At 37.9% G+C, this 16,168-nt stretch overlaps 1 protein-coding gene across 1 annotated transcript in view; it reads right to left on the reverse strand.

Annotated features, from left to right (window-relative positions):
• The window catches only part of ZNF451 (zinc finger protein 451), an 89,486-nt gene that overhangs the window by 49,324 nt on the left and 23,994 nt on the right, over positions 1-16,168 (reverse strand). The window contains exons 4-5 of the mRNA XM_027600844.2: positions 5,460-5,585; positions 960-1,071 (exon numbers count right to left, since the gene is read on the reverse strand). Coding sequence (XP_027456645.1) covers positions 960-1,071; positions 5,460-5,585 — 238 coding nt within the window. The remainder of the gene's footprint in view (positions 1-959; positions 1,072-5,459; positions 5,586-16,168) is intronic.

A 16,168-nucleotide genomic window follows, 5' to 3' on the forward strand; every position in this document is an offset into this window, starting at 1 on the left:
GACTGAGCCACCCAGGCGCCCCTGAAAACTAGCTTTAGAACAACAAGATATCTAGGTTCAAATTGAGCAATGCACGCATACTTTTTTTTTTTTAAGATTTTATTTATTTGACAGAGAGCACAAGCAGAGGGAGAGGGAGAAGCAGGCTCCCTGCTGAGCAAGGAGCCCGATGTGGGACTCGATCCCAGGACGCTGGGATCATGACCCGGGCCGAAGGCAGATGCTTAACCAACTGAGCCACCCAGGCATCCTGTGTACAGATACTTCTAATGACTTTTTGCAATTAAATGTTCTGCTGGATTAAATCCACAGCTAAGGTTTCTGTGGATATCCCAAGCCTCTTAAACGCTCAGTGTTTCTTCTACAAGACAGGCTAGAAAAGTTGCCATGGAAGAAGCGAAAACAAACAAACAACAAAACAAAACAAAACAAACTCCACCAAATTATCTGGTGGGGGGGAAAATGTTCCACAGTGACTCTTTTGGGAATCTCAGGTCTGCAGAATTAGTGAAGAAGCTACCCAATGCTTTAGATGCCTCCCATGTGGACATGTCCTTATAAAATATCTACACAGGCTGTACTGATGAATGAATAAGTAAACACTAATCCCTTAGATCTCAGCTTAAATTTTATTTCATTAAAGAAGTTTTCCTGACTTCAAATAACCTATTAAAACCCCTCCCATAGACACATGCACTATTTCACGTAATAAACTATGAAATAACATGAGTAAATAAATGAGCAATATCTAATAAAGTCAAGGATGACCTATTATATTCAAAACATACTTCTGTCAATGTTGGAAGACAACCGATAAAGTAGACCATTATTAAGTATCACTGAAACTAAATTTCAATACTTTATATACTTATTAGCAACTGAATAATACAGATATAACCCCTTAAAGCTTTAGGGAAGGTCAGTAACCTCAGTGTTCCACTCTGATTTCTAAAGAGTACCTGGCATTTTTAGCCACTGGTCCACACACAGTCTTGCTGCTTCTGTATCAGAATGTCCTCGAATAAATTCCAATTCTTGTAACCCGTGAGCATGCTGAAAATCGATTTTTTCCTAAAGGTATTAAGAAGAAAATCAATTAACCCATAATTACTAATCTGATTTCCTTGAGAAAAGGATTTTAACACATCAGTGACCAGAAAATATTGATTATCCTTTTAACTCCACTTCTAGACATCTATCCCAAAAAGATAAGTGAAAACAAAGGTTCATGCTCTGAAATGTTGATCCCAATGTCATTTATATTTGCATAAAGTTCGCTATAACCTACATCTCCAACAACAGGGTACTGTTTAATTATGGTATATGCATTTCATGAAAGTCAATTAGAAACACTAACCAAACTTTCAGTGAAGCAGAAATACTATTTTTTATATCAAGTAGGTCACCAAATAGTATTAAATAAATGAGCCAAATATAAATAAAGATTAATTTCAAGCTATATATAACTGTATCTGCAGAGGGGGAACAAAGGTTGAAAATACATAAAACATCACTATCTCTGGGAATGGAAATATGAATGATTATTTTCATTTTTAAACTTTTATACATTCTTTTCAGTTTCCACATACAGTCTGAAGTATACAGAAGCCTATTAAATATTTGTTCAGTGAATAGTATTAATAAGAGCAGATTTCATTAGTATTTAGCATATGCCAGCATTTATCACCATCTAGATCTAGGGTTGGCAAACTTTTTCCATAAAGGGCCAGACAGTAAATATTTTAGGTTTTGCAGCTCAACTCTCATGAAAGCAGCCATAGATAACATGTAAACAAATGGGCAATGCTATGTTCCAATAAAATTTTATTTACAAAAACAGGCAGTAGGCCAGTGCCAACCATGAAACTAGACTTATGCGTTAGACTGTTAAAGTCTCTAAGTCCCCCTATATATTATTTATAAATCTATCTGCATAATCTCTAATCATGCTGCATCTAACAATACTTAATTCACCACTTACCACGTTCCAGGCATGATTCTAAAAGCATAATAGATTTCATTCTCACAATAACTCTGTGAAATAGGTACTATTATTGTTTGCATTTTAGGATGGGAAAACTGAAGTACAGAAGGGTCAATAAATTGCCTAAGGATAACTAACAATGCCAGATTTATACTCTCACAATTTGATTCTAGAATCCATGCACTTAACCAGTACACCATATTGCATCTCAACAAGGTTTTGTTCTTAAAAAGAAATCACAGCACAAATGCTAGATTTGTAAGATATAGGCCAGAATAATGAATGGCCTAGTTAGCAAAGCAACAGGATATTCTATCAGAAATGGTAAGGAGGGGAACAGGGAGATTCAAGATTTCAATCAGAAATAAATCTTTACACATTGTTCAAACTACAGCCATAGAATACTAATTCTCAAAAATGTTAACAAGCATTAAAAAAATTCTCTATAACCAAATTAAGTATATAAACACTTATTTTAATACAAAATTTAAAAAGTTCCTTTAGTGCAGGACTTCCAAAGCCTTGAAGTGTTAATGTGCATGTAATACGCAGTATCTCAACAAATCAACACTTTTTTTTTTTTCAAAGCACATCCTATAGTAGTGTTCCAAATAACATGTTTGGAGAACAAAGCTAGTTTATCTAAAGAAAGCAGTATGACAAGCCTCTGGCAGACTCTAAAGACATTTTCTAATGTATAAAATTAAACCACTTATCAAAGTTCCTTACAAAATTCTTAATATAAATAAGATCAAATACTACTAGATGCCAGCTAATAGCCATTTATTTTAAAGAACTGCCAAAAATTAAAAATAAACAGGTTTTTAAAAATGTTCTCTGGCATTTTTTACAATAGAATTTGAACTCTGTGGCCATACACAGTCAATGCTCAAAAAACATTTATTGGCTGAAAGTCATCCCCTAATTAGCCACCCTTTTCCTTTGTTACAAAGCTTCTTCCACAAACCTGAGGGTTATATCCCTTCTTGCAAGTCATCTTAACTCCTAGAGTATCAATAAGCAAAGCTGGTAGCTGTTCAACTAGTCAAGACAACATTATCTCTGAAAGTGATTTATCCAGTGAAGAGGGTTTTTGTTGTTTGTTTGTTTTAATTTTAAATAGGCACCGTACCCAACATGGGGCTTGAACTCATGACCCTGAGATCAAGAGTTGCATGCTCTACTGAATGAGCCAGCCAGGTGCCCCATATCCAGTGAAGATTTTAATGAATTTTCTTTATTTCATTAAAATCACTCCATCACAGAAGATAAAGAAATCACCTTAATAGTAATACATCAATAATTCACAAAGGCCTAAGAATAGTTGGAAGATATTTTCTACTACTATCTAGTTTTAGTCAGAGTTATCAGCCACTAGAATTCCTCAAGAATCATTTTTATTTTAGTTTGATTATCTTCCTTTCTGGGTAGTTCCATTTTTCTTTCCTGTCATTGAGTTTTAAAAAACAAGTTATCCATACAGGAAACCAAATTTAAAAAAATCATTAATGGATAGCAAGCAATGAACTAAGATATGTTAGTTGGTTTTTCCCTTAGAAAAGAATGAAATCTAAATATATATTTATTCTTTACAATTGGTTAAACAAGAATTTCAGAATTTCAGAAAACTTTCTTCAATGCTGAGATAAAGTCTTTAATAGAATGAATGAGGGGCGCCTGGGTGGCTCAGTCGTTAAGCGTCTGCCTTCAGCTCAGGTCATGATCCCAGAGTCCTGGGATCGAGCCCCACATTGGGCTCCCTGCTCAGCGGGAAGCCTGCTTCTCCCTCTCCCACTGCCCCCTGCTTGTGTTCCCTCTCTCGCTGTCTCTCTTCCTCTGTCAAATAAATAAATAAATAAATAAATCTTAAAAAAAAAAATGAACGAACACTTAACATGAGTGGAAGCTGAAACCACCCTTGAGAAAAGCCCCAGTTACCATAGTGCCTGTAAGATTCTGAACTCATTACAAACATTTTATTATCTATGTGGGAACACTTCCTGGAAAAAGAAGCTAGCATCATTCAGGAAATATGTGGAAAAGGACAGCTTGCAAATCATCCCTCTGTCAAAGAGATTTTCCCCATAAACAATACACTTAACATAGTTTTGGAAAAGAATCTTCCTTAAAATTGAACAGTATTTCTGCCAGGAGAGAAACAAACCTATTTTTTATATCTCTATGCATTAAGCATTTTACTTATTACTTACGTATATATGTATGTATGTATGTATTTGCAGTAAGCATTTTAAACATACACCTAGAATACTATGCTCTAATTTAATTGGTATTACATTATAAAGTCCCCAAACAAATCTACTTCTAAATGTAAAGAATATTAATTTATTCTATACCAGATTAGGAGATACTAAACAGAGGCTATAGAAATATATAAATTCCTCTATGATAACCAATGGACAAGGAATCAAAACACAGATCTTAAAATTAAAAAATCATAGTGCTTATCTTAACTTGGAAGATCATTTCCAACTCCATCCCTATACAGATTAAATAAAGCCCAAAGTCTGCAAAAGCTAAGTGACCTGCTGGAATCCAAACAGGGGCTGGCAGAGCCATGATTTCAATTTCCATTTTTTTTTTCCAAGTAAGCTTTACACCCAATGTTGGGCTTGAACTCAGGACCCTAAGATCAACAGTGGCATGCTCTACTGACTGAGCCAAACAGGAACCCCTCAATTTCCATTTTTAAACTCCTAGGATGAAGCTTCATTTACCCAACTCATCAACTTTCTACTCCTAATAAACATCTGTTAGTACTGAGGGATTCTTTTTTTATTCAAAAAAATTTTTTAAGTAAACTCTACTCCCAATGTTGGGCTCAAATTCATGACCTCCAGGTCAAGAGACACGTGCTCCACCGAGTGAGTCAGCCAAGTGCCCCAATATTGAGAGATTCTTTAGGTCATTCATCTGGGGCCTTCTAAAGCAAGTGAAGAAAAAGATTTGTTATCATTAGAGATTCTAAATTAGGCTTCATTTTCCACATAGCAGCTCTTCTACAAACCTGATTAAAATTTCTTCCTTTTAGTAACAGATTTAATATGAAGGGGCATGCTGAAGTTTGAGAAAGTGGTCTGATTCTATCTAGTAGAAAATAACCTTTTAACACCTTATGTCTACAAAAGCACCAATAAACTCTTTTTCACTCTTGTGATATAGAAACCAGAAACCCGTAACTGTTCACCTGCTATAAAGAAATCCCATGATTTTTAATTCCCCAAAATGAAGTCCACTCAATTCTAGTTTTTCTCCTATATATATATATATGATCAGAATCTAACAAACTAAAGACAGAGATATAGAAAGCTATCATGAAGTACTAAAGTGATGAGCTATCTAGAGTCCATGCTGAACTTGGATTCAAGTATACATTTTTTGATAACAAATTTCTGTTACTGTTTTATTATAAACAATTCCATGATTTGGTAAAACACCAATTAAAATAGCCACATACCCTGAATGCTCTATTCTTTTCTTCCTTCTGCTGTTTCTCCACTTCAACATGGCGGGCTAGACGAGCCAGAGTTAAAGCAACTTTATCCTTCTGATGGTCAATATAGTCTTTATGCTTAACATTATCCTATAATTGAAAAAACAATGTTCATTTATTTTAAATAACAAAATTAGTTTTGGGATAACGATTTCATTTACTAACGAGTTATTATGCTAAAGAACCATTTACCTTTTTTTTTTTTTTTAAGTTTACTTATTTAAGTAACCTCTACCCCCAACGTGGGGCTCAAAATCAGGATCCTGAGATCAAGAGTCACATGCTCTTCCGATTAAGCCAGCCAGGTGCACCAGGAACCATTTATTTTTATCATTAGCAAATTTCTAAGAAGGTGTCTTATGTATTTTATGCTTTATGTGGTATTTTGTAGGTCAGCCAATTTTCCACCAGCATCTGTGGTTTTCAAAATGTTAGATACACTAACTGCTAAGACAATTTACCATCTTTATTTACTTTATAATCATCTGGATACTGAAGGGTTTGGTGTTGCTTTGCTCTGAGTCTATAAGGTAATACCATTAAGCCATTAGTCCCCCCGAAAAAGGTCTAACATACAAACATCCTTGGTTCTGGTTTTTCAGTAATGCCAGAACAGTATTTATTTAAGAGAAAATGATTTAAAGAAATAGATCTGGGCGCCTGGGTGGCTCAGACAGTTAAGCGTCTGCCTTCGGCTCAGGTCGTGATCCCAGGGTCCTGGGATCGAGTCCCGCATCAGGCTCCCTGCTCCCTGGGACCCTGCTTCTCCCTCTGCTTCTCTCTCTCTCTCTCTCTGTCTCTCATGAATAAATAAATAAAATCTTAAAAAAAAAGAAAAAAGAAAAAAAGAAATAGATCTAACTTCCAGTTTCTGGTCCAGCATCTATCTATTCCATCCTGACAAGTAAAAAGCTGAACAAACCAAGAAGTCAACAGCTCTTCTTAGATCTCTTTCTTAGACCAGAAAAGTGAGGTTACAGTGTAAACCGGTGCTCCAAAAAAGAGAGACAGAGGGGCAGAGACAGAGGATCACAAGTTAATGGAGCAGAAACCCAAGAGTGGAAACCTCAGCAGAAACCAGTATTGAGGAAAAACCTGAACTATAACTGATGAGTTGCTGGACACTCAATGGGATAAGTCTAAGAGTTAAAAACCACAAGATGACCCAGTCACGGAGAGCCCTCACACTTCTGTGAGTTTATCTCCTGGAGTTCTACACCAGGTTCTCACAGTAAAAACTGGAGAAAAATCCCCTCACACTGCTTCCAGCCGGGGGAGAGGAAAAGTAAGCATTTTTAAATATGCCAGAGCATTCTGTTCTTCTTAACAAGACATGCCCTCAACAAAAACTATTTTCCCAGAACATATCCTGGTTGTAGGAATTTTATTGGAGCCTAACTAACCTGGGAGAATGGAAATACACAATTCCAGGCCACTCTAGCCATCCTTCCCGCTTAAAAGAAGGGACTGAGAATCAGTGCTGAAGGTCACAGTCCAGGGGCATAAGCTCAACAAGACTGAGGCTTAATCACAGGACTACAGAGTGCTACCACTTCCCTGTACTTACCACTACTTTGTAAAGGCCCATTTACCACAGCCCTTTTTACCTAATACATCATGTCTACCTTTCAACCAAAACATACAAGGAATACTAAAAGGCAGAAAAACACAGTTTAAAGAGTCAGAGCAAGCATAGAAAGGCAGACATGACAGGGATGTTGGAATGATCAGATCAGGAATTCAAAACAACTGATTAACATGCTAAGGGCTCTAATGGAAAAAGCAGACAACATGAAAGAACAGATGTGTAATATAAGAGAGATAGAAATATAAGAAAGAACCAAAAAGAAATGTTAGAGATCAAAAACACTGTAACAGAAATTAAGAATGTCTTTGATAGCCCCATCAGTAGACTGCACATTGCTGAAAAAACAATCTCTGTGCTTGAGGATATGTCAACAGAAACTTCCAAAACTGAAAAACAAAAGGATTGAAAAAACACAAAATAGAATATCTAGGAACTGTTACAAAAAAATGTTACATATGCATAATGAAAATACCAGGAGAAAGAGAGAAAGTAACAGGATATTTGAAGCAATAATGGCTGAGAATTTCCCCCAATAAATGTCAGACACCAAAATGCAAATCAAGGAAGAAATAAAACCCTCTCTGTTCACAGATGACATGATCTTTCTAAGAAAACAACAATCAAATAAACAGTAGTTAGGGGTGAAATAACCTATGTAATTAGATATTTATAGTAGCTTTATTCATAATGGCCAAAACTTGGAAGCAACCAAGATGTTTTTTAGTAGATGAATGGATAAACTGTGGTATATCCAGATGATGGAATATTATTCAGTGCTAAAAAGAAATGAGCCATCAAGGGGCACCTGGGTGGCTCTGTTGGTTAAGCGTCCGACTCCTAATTCTGGCTCAGGTCATAATCTCACGATTGTGAGATCCAGCCCAGCCTTGGGCTCCATGCTGGGCGTGGAGCCTGCTTAAGATTCTCTCTCCCTCTGCCCTTCTCCCCCGCACCACCACCTAAATGAGCCATCAAGCTATGAAAAGACATGGAGGAAACTTAAATACATATTACTAAATGAAAGAAGTCGATCTGAAAAGTCCACATACTGCACGATTCCAACTATATGACATTCTGGAAAAGGCAAAACTATGGTTACAGTAAAAAAGATCAGTGGTTGCCCAGGGTTGGGGGGAGGAAGGGATGAGTGGCAGAGTACAGAGGATTTTTAGTGCAGTAAAATTATTCTGTATGATTTATATCCACTATAAAGGTGGATACCTTGGGTGCCTGGGTGGCTCAGTTGGTTAAGCATATGCCTTCGACTCAGGGTCCTGGGATGGAGCCCCGTATCAGGCTCCCTGCTCAGCAGGGAGCCTGCTTCTCCCTCTGCCTCTGCCTGCCGCCCTGCCTACTTGTGCACTGTCAAATAAATAAATCTTTAAAAAAAATCGTCATAAATTTGTCCAAACCCACATAATGTACAACACATCAACAGTGAGCCCTTAGGGTGATAATGATGTATCACTGTAGGTTCAATGATTAAAACAAACATTACGTTGGGGGATGTTGATAAGGAAGGAAGCTATGCGTGTGTAGGGGCAGGAGATATATTGGAAATCTCTGTACCTTCCTCTCAGTTTTAATGTAAACCTAAAACTTCTCTAAACAATAGTCTATTAAAATCTTTTTCAACTAGAAAGACTGGGTTACTACCTAAAATACACTCTTTAGGCAAATCAGTCATGTATGTACAACCCAAATTTTATCTACAGTGGGACAGAATTGCATCATCCATGTCAAACAACAGGTGTGATTTTCCAAGTACACAAAAGTTACACAGAAGTGAGTATATATATAAAAAGGCCAAAATGGCATTTTCAGTATGAGGCTACATCTTTGCAGTAAGAAATACTCACAGAATTACTCTGGGTGCAAGTAGTTCCAACTCACTTTCTGACTACTTGGTCAGCCTACACCCTTGTACCAGGTAATAGATGACATTCTCCTAACTTCAAAATATTCTTTTACAAGTCACAGGACAATGCAGCTTACTAGAAATGAGTCACAAAAAGCTATTTATCTGAGCTCCAATCCTTTAGTAAAGGCGCATTTACCTGTCTTAAAAGCAAATTAAACGTACTCTTTGGGAAGACAAAAATATTATCTATTTCAAACATTGATGCTACCTTGAGAAGAAAATTTATTTATTTTTTAAAAGATTTTATTTATTTGACAGAGAGAGACCGAGAGACGGAACACAAGCAGGGGGAGTGGGAGAGGGAGAAGCAGGCTTCCCGCTGAGCAGGGAGCCCGATGCGGGGCTCGGTCCCAGGACCCTGGGATCATGACCTGAGCCGAAGGCAGACGCTTAACGACTGAGCCACCCAGGCACCCCGAGAAAAAAATTTAGAGTAGATCCTAAAAGAATCTTTTAATTTAAGGAAGTTAATAATATTTAAACATGGGCCTAGAGTATGTTATTTTTCCTGACACAGATACATTTTTTAGGTTTTGTTTTTTTTTATTAAAAGATTTTATTTATTTAATTGACAGACACAGCGAGAGAGGGAACACAAGCAGGAGTGGGAGAGGGAGAAGCAGGTTTCCCATTGAGCAGGGAGCCAGATGCGGGGCTTGATCCCAGGACCCTAGGATCATGACCTGAGCCGAAGGCAGACGCCTAACGACTGAGTCACCCAGGCGTCCCCATTTTTTAGGTTTTAAACTCTAGCAAAAGTCATGCTTGGTCATAATAACGCATGAAGTAGACAAAGGTATAAATTAGGGTTTACCTATAAAAATATGTTGATGGATCACAATATTCTGAGGATAGAAAGGCGGCCATGTTTTGGATTAACTAAAGTAATCCTAATCCAGGAAGAGCTACTTTTGAATTTATGGTTCCACTATCATTTTACTTTTTCCTAGGCCACCACAAAACAACCATTCTGAAATATATTCTTTTTTTTTAATATTTTATTTATTTGACAGAGAGAGACACAGTGAGAGAGGGAACACAAGCAGGGGGAGTGGGAGAGGAAGCTGACTCCCTGCCGAGCAGAGAGCCCAACGCGGGGCTCGATCCCAGAACTCTGGGATCATGACCTGAGCATGACTGGGCCACCCAGGCACCCCTGAAATACTTCTGAAGTTATACTCATTCAGGAAGACTTTACATAATATTTACTCTTCTTAAAGTTTCCTTTAAAACACAATTAATGATTCTCTGCTTTACGTTATAAATTACAAATATACTCTGGACACAAAACTAAATGAAAACTAAAGTTTGAAACACAGAGATTATATATCCAAAGGGAAAAATTTTTAGTAATCCATTTGTCACAAAATTTAACTATGAACTTTTTTTTTTGAAGATTTTATTGGTTAGAGAGAGAGAGGGAGAGAGCAAGTGAGCACAGGTGTAACGGCAGAGGGAGAAGCAGACTCCCTGCTGAGCAGGGACCTCGATGTGGGGCTGGATCCCAGGACCCTGGGACCATGACTTGAGCTAAAGGCAGAAGCTTAACTGACTGAGCCACCCAGCCGCCCCTTAGATAAGAACTTTACTCCCTTCAAACTATACTCACAGACTTGGAAGATAAATTATTCAGCCCTTTAATCAACATTAAAACATTTGTTTAAATTTCATCCTCATTCTAAAATTAATCTCTGGCCCTAGAACATTACTCTTTGGCGGTCAAAAAGCAAAACCTGTTGGTATTACCGTTTGCTAAAATTATTTTCCTCATATTTAGCTATCAGTAGCCTATGTTATCTTTTAATTAACTATCTGGTTATGTTAATAAAAAAGATTACTTCTGTGATTCCCAACTAATTCTGATCTATTTATCATCTTTCATGACTCTGAAGGGCTCAAAAGACCTAACAGCTCTGATACTGAATTCAAAAAGACATTTAAAATTGAGTTTGGTTTCCCTCTCTTCTTCCTCCATGGGGAAAGTTTCTATTTTCTTCTTAAAAACAAAAACGAAAACAAAACAGAACAAAAATCCTCTGGCTACCTATATGGAAAGCATGTAATGAGAAAGACAATTTACTAGGAGCAGATAAAAAGGAATGAATGGTAGAGCTAGAGAAAGAATGAGCTTCAACCTTGAAACGCTACCATTTATGAGAAAAATGAAGTCCTTAATATAAATGTTTTCTCCTAAAATGGGGAAAAATTATTATATGAGGCAGGGGATGATATTCATATGATTATTTTTCCAACACAACTTAGGTTTTGGAATCAAGGTTGCTGGTTAAAGCCAGGTACAAGTAATGGGTTATTTATGAACACTCACTCTCTCCAGAAAGCCAAATCCCTTGGATTTCCACTGTTAGTGATCCAAGATGAGGGGAAGCCTCTAGATCTTACTAAATTACATACTTCTGTGGTTCTGAGAGAACATATACACATTGGAAAAACAGAGATCATGGATATTGAAATACATACTAGGGATTTTACCTATTAGGTCACAGAAAGCCTTATTTTGCATAGAAGTATAATAGGTAATTCAAGGAATCAATATGTTCAGAAACAAATTTTAACTTATCAGAAGGCAAGGGGGAAACATTCACTGCAGGCCACCTTGTTACTGATTCAACTGCAGAACCAAAGCTATAGTATTATTTGTCAGGAATATGGGCAGAAAGTGAACTCGTTTCAGGCTAGATGAAAGTGTCTTAAATGTTTCCTGTAAAATTAAGATGAAAAGGGGACACCATAGTCTCAGGTTTGGGAGTTTTCCACTATTCCATTAGTGTCAAAATACTGAACTGTAATTTAATGTGAAATCACAAAATTCTACGACTGTTCTTAGGTTAGATTTGCCAATCTTCCCCAAAGCCTGTGGTATCAATAAGCATTTAGGTCCTTAGAACTTTTCTAAGGTCAGACTTTCAGACTAAATTCTCAAGCTAGAAATGGAATTGGCTCTCAATGTAAGAATGGTAAAAATAAAATGTTAGCAGCTATAGGATTTTCAGTCATTCTTCTTGAAACACATGCTGTGGTCACCCTGTATTAACTTCCATATTAGATACTATTAAAGAATACTATTGAGTCCACAGTGATAGCAAATGAGCTGCAAGAAAATGCTATTCACTCAGTTATTTTTGGGGAGAAGGATAGGAAAGTCTTAAGAAATATACTGGGGAGGGGAGAGTCTATTTGCCTCTATTTTAGATCACTCCCTGCATCAGTTTTTCTTCCATAACCTCTCCCCTCCCGTTGGGGAAGTTGTGTGGGATCTTCAAAGAATTAAGGAGAAAGTTGTGAAGTCAGAAAACATTAAAAGGCAAATTCTAATTCAGTAACTATGAAAAATTTTTTAAAAAATAAAAGTTTTAATTAAAAAAATAATATGGTTAAAATAATACAGTCTGACACAAAAAAATCTGTGGATGATCAGGAGTTGGAAAGTTACAAAATGAGGGTCACATGGGGTACAGAAGGAAAAGCTGTTCCAGAACTTCAGAAGCCAGGCTAATAGGGCCTCTGATCCTGTCTGTGCTCACCTTGGACATTATGACTTCTTATATCCTCCAGTATATTCTTTACATTTTTTAAAAAAGATTTTATTTATTTGAGAGAGAGAAAGAGAGACAGAGAGTAGGAGCACAAGTAGAGAGAGAGAGAGGGAGAGGGAGAAGCAGACTCGCCACTGAGCAGGGAGCCCAATGTGGGGCTGGATCCCAGAACCCTGAGATCATGACCTGAGCCGAAGGTAGATGCTTAACCAATTGAGCCACCCACACACCCCTATTCTTTACATTTTTTAAATCTAAAACTCGGGTTGTAGAAAGCAATTCTGGGTTGTGTCCTAGAAATGGCAGTCAGATTAATACTGGTTAAATCTGAGCACATATCCATGAAAGTTAAGCCTGTACAGGCATACCTCATTTTATTGCACTTTGCAGATCCTGCGTTTTTTACAAATTGAAGGTCTGTGGCAACCCTGCATTCAGCAAGTCAGTTGGCACAATTTTTTTTTTTTTAAAGATTTTATTTATTTGACAGAGAGAGACACAGCGAGAGAGGGAACACAAGCAGGGGGAGTGGGAGAGGGAGAAGCAGGCCTCCTGCCGAGCAGGGAGCCCGATGCGGGACTGGATCCCAGGACTCCGGGATCGTGACCTGAGCCGAAGGCAGATGCTTAACGACTGAGCCACCCAGGCGCCCAGTTGGCATGATTTTTCCAACAGCATTTGCTCACTTCATGCCTGTGTCACATTTTGGTAATTAAGATATTTCAATTTTCATTATTATATTTGTTATAGCGATCTGTGATCTTTGATGTTAGTATTGTAATTGTTTTCGGGTACCATGAACTGCACTGATATAAGACTGCATAAGCGTTGTGTGTGTTTTGACGGCTCCACTGACTCGCCATTCCCTTGTCTCACTCCCCTGCCTTAGGCCTCCCTATTTCCTGAGATATAATTATTGAAATTAGGGTAATCAACAACCTGATGATGGCCTCTAAGTGTTCAGGTGAAAGGAAGAGTTGCACATTTATCACTTTAAAAGCTAGAAATGATTAAGCTTAGTGGGAAAAGCATATTGAAAACCATGACAGGCTGGGAGCTAGGCCCCTTGCACCAAACAGTCAAGTTGTGAATGCAAAGGAAAAGTTTTTGAAGGAAATTACAAGTGCTATTCTAGTGAACACATAAACGATAAGAAAGCAAAACAGCCTTACTGCTGATATAAGACAATTTTAGTGGTTTGGATAGATCAAACCAAACATTCCCTTAAGCCAAAACCCAATCCAGAACAAAGCCCTAACTCTTCAATTCTGTGAAGGCTGAGAGAGGTAAGGAAAAAGACGAGTTTGAAGCTAGCAGAAGTTGACTCATGAGGCTTAGGAAAAGTCGTCTCATAAGATCAAAGTGCAAGATGAAGCAGCAGGTGCTGAGGTAGAAGCTACAGGTTACCCAGAAGCTCTAGCCAAGAGAATTAATGAAGGTGGCTGCACTAAGCCACAGAATTTCAATATGGACGAAACAGCCTTCTATTGGAAAAGAGATGCTATCTAGGACTTTCATAGCTAGAGAAGTCAATGCCTGGCTTCAAAACTTACAAGGACAGGGGCACCTGGGTGGCTCAGATGTTAAGCGTCTGCCTTTGGCTCAGGTCATGATCCCAGGGTCCTGAGATCGAGCCCCACATCGGACTCCCTGCTCAGCAGGAAGCCGGCTTCTCCCTCTCCCACTCCCCCTGCTTGTGTTTCCTCTCTCGCTGTGTCTGTCAGATAAATAAATAAAATCTTAAAAAAAAAAAAAAAAAACCAACTTACAAGGACAAGCTGACTCTCTTGTTAGGGGCCAATGCAGCTGATTTTTTTTTAAGTTGGAACCAATGCTCATTGACCATTCTGAAAATCCTAGGGCCCTTAAGAATTATGCTAAGTCTACTCTGCCTCTGCTCTATAAATGGAATAAGGCCAGGATGAGAGCACATCTGTTTACATGATGGTTCACTGAGTATTTTAAGCCCACTGTTGAGACCTACTGCTTAGAACAAACATTCCTTCAAAATCTGACAGCTCATTGACAATGGACTGGTCACCCAAGAGCTCTGATGGAGATGTACAATGAGAGAATGTTGTTTTCATGTCTGCTAACACAACATTCATTCTGCAGGCCATGGATCAAGGAACAACTTTAATTCTCAAGTCTTATTATTATATTATTATATATATCTTATTTAAGTCTCATTATTTCTCTGTAAGAATGTAAGCTGTCACAGATAGTGATTGCTCTGAAAGATCTGGGCAAAGATAAATTAAAACCTTCCAGAAAGGACTTACCATTCTAGATGCTATTAAGAACATTCATGATTCATGGGAAGAGGTTAAAATATCAACATTAACAGAGTTTGGAAAAAGTTGATTCCAACCTCATGGAGGACTTTGAGGGGTTCAAGACTTCCATGGAGGAAGTAACTGTAGATGTGGTAGAAATAGCAAGAGAACTGGAATTAGAAGTAGAGCCTGAGATGTGACTGAATTGCTGAAAGCTCATGATAAAATTTGAACAGATGAGGAAATGTTTCTTATGGATGAGCAGAGGTTTCTTGAGATAGAATCTACTCCTTGTGAGGATGCTCTGAAGATTGTTGAAGTGACAATAAGGGATGTAGAACACTACTATGCTAGAGAAATCATTCCTGAAAAGTAGAGTTGATCGATGTGGCAAACTTCACTATTGTTTTATATTAAGAAATTGCCACAGCCACCCCAACTTTCAGCAACCACCAACCTGGTCAGTCAGAAGCCATCAACATCAAGGCAAGACCCTCCACTACCAAAAAGGTTAAGACTCACCAAAAACTCAGACGATGGTTAGCATTTTTTAGCAACAAAGTATTTGTGGTCTGGAACCAAACCTGTAATATCTCCAAGGTATGCCTATACAGGTGAAAGTAAGCAAGAATTCTTTTGTTCTTGAGGACAAAATGTTTAAGCTTTAATGTAGTGTGGTAGAGTCACAGCAAAAATTCCAAGTCTAGAAGCAGGTATAACTTGGGAAGGAAAGGAAGAGGGCTTTCCTATGGATCTAATCTGGAATGATGGGATTCAATGGGTCAACCTAACTGGGGGCAAAAGGAAAAGGAAAGCCTGACATAGGATTCTCTTATTTTGTCAAGTAAGGGCATTTTTTTTTTTTAAGATTTTATTTATTTGACAGAGAGAGAGCACAAGCAGGTGACCTGGCAGAGGGAGAGGGAGAAGCAGACTCCCCACTGAGCAGGGAGCCCTACATGGGGCTCGATCCCAGGACCCTGGGATCATGACCCCAGCTGAAGACAGATCCTTAACCAACTGAGCCACCCAGGCGCCCCATGTAAGGGCATTTTTTAAGGAACTAGTATCAATGGTCACCATGATTTCTAAAGAGTAAGACACAACACCTCAAGCTAATACTTTAAAATTTCCCTTAGTAGTCTCATAGTAAACAAATTTATCCTTATGAAAAACTAGCTGCACCACCCTGAATTTTCTTTTTGCTACAGACCAATAACACCTCAAACTTGAAATCAGTTCAGCTGAACTTAAAATTGGTTCTCATCATGAACTCAAAATCCTGATCATAAAATATCAGGAGTCACATTCAATGCGAATTCCATATTTAGACA

The sequence above is a fragment of the Zalophus californianus genome, chromosome 7 (assembly GCF_009762305.2).
Source record: "Zalophus californianus isolate mZalCal1 chromosome 7, mZalCal1.pri.v2, whole genome shotgun sequence".
In the NCBI taxonomy this organism is placed as follows: Eukaryota; Metazoa; Chordata; class Mammalia; order Carnivora; family Otariidae; genus Zalophus; species Zalophus californianus.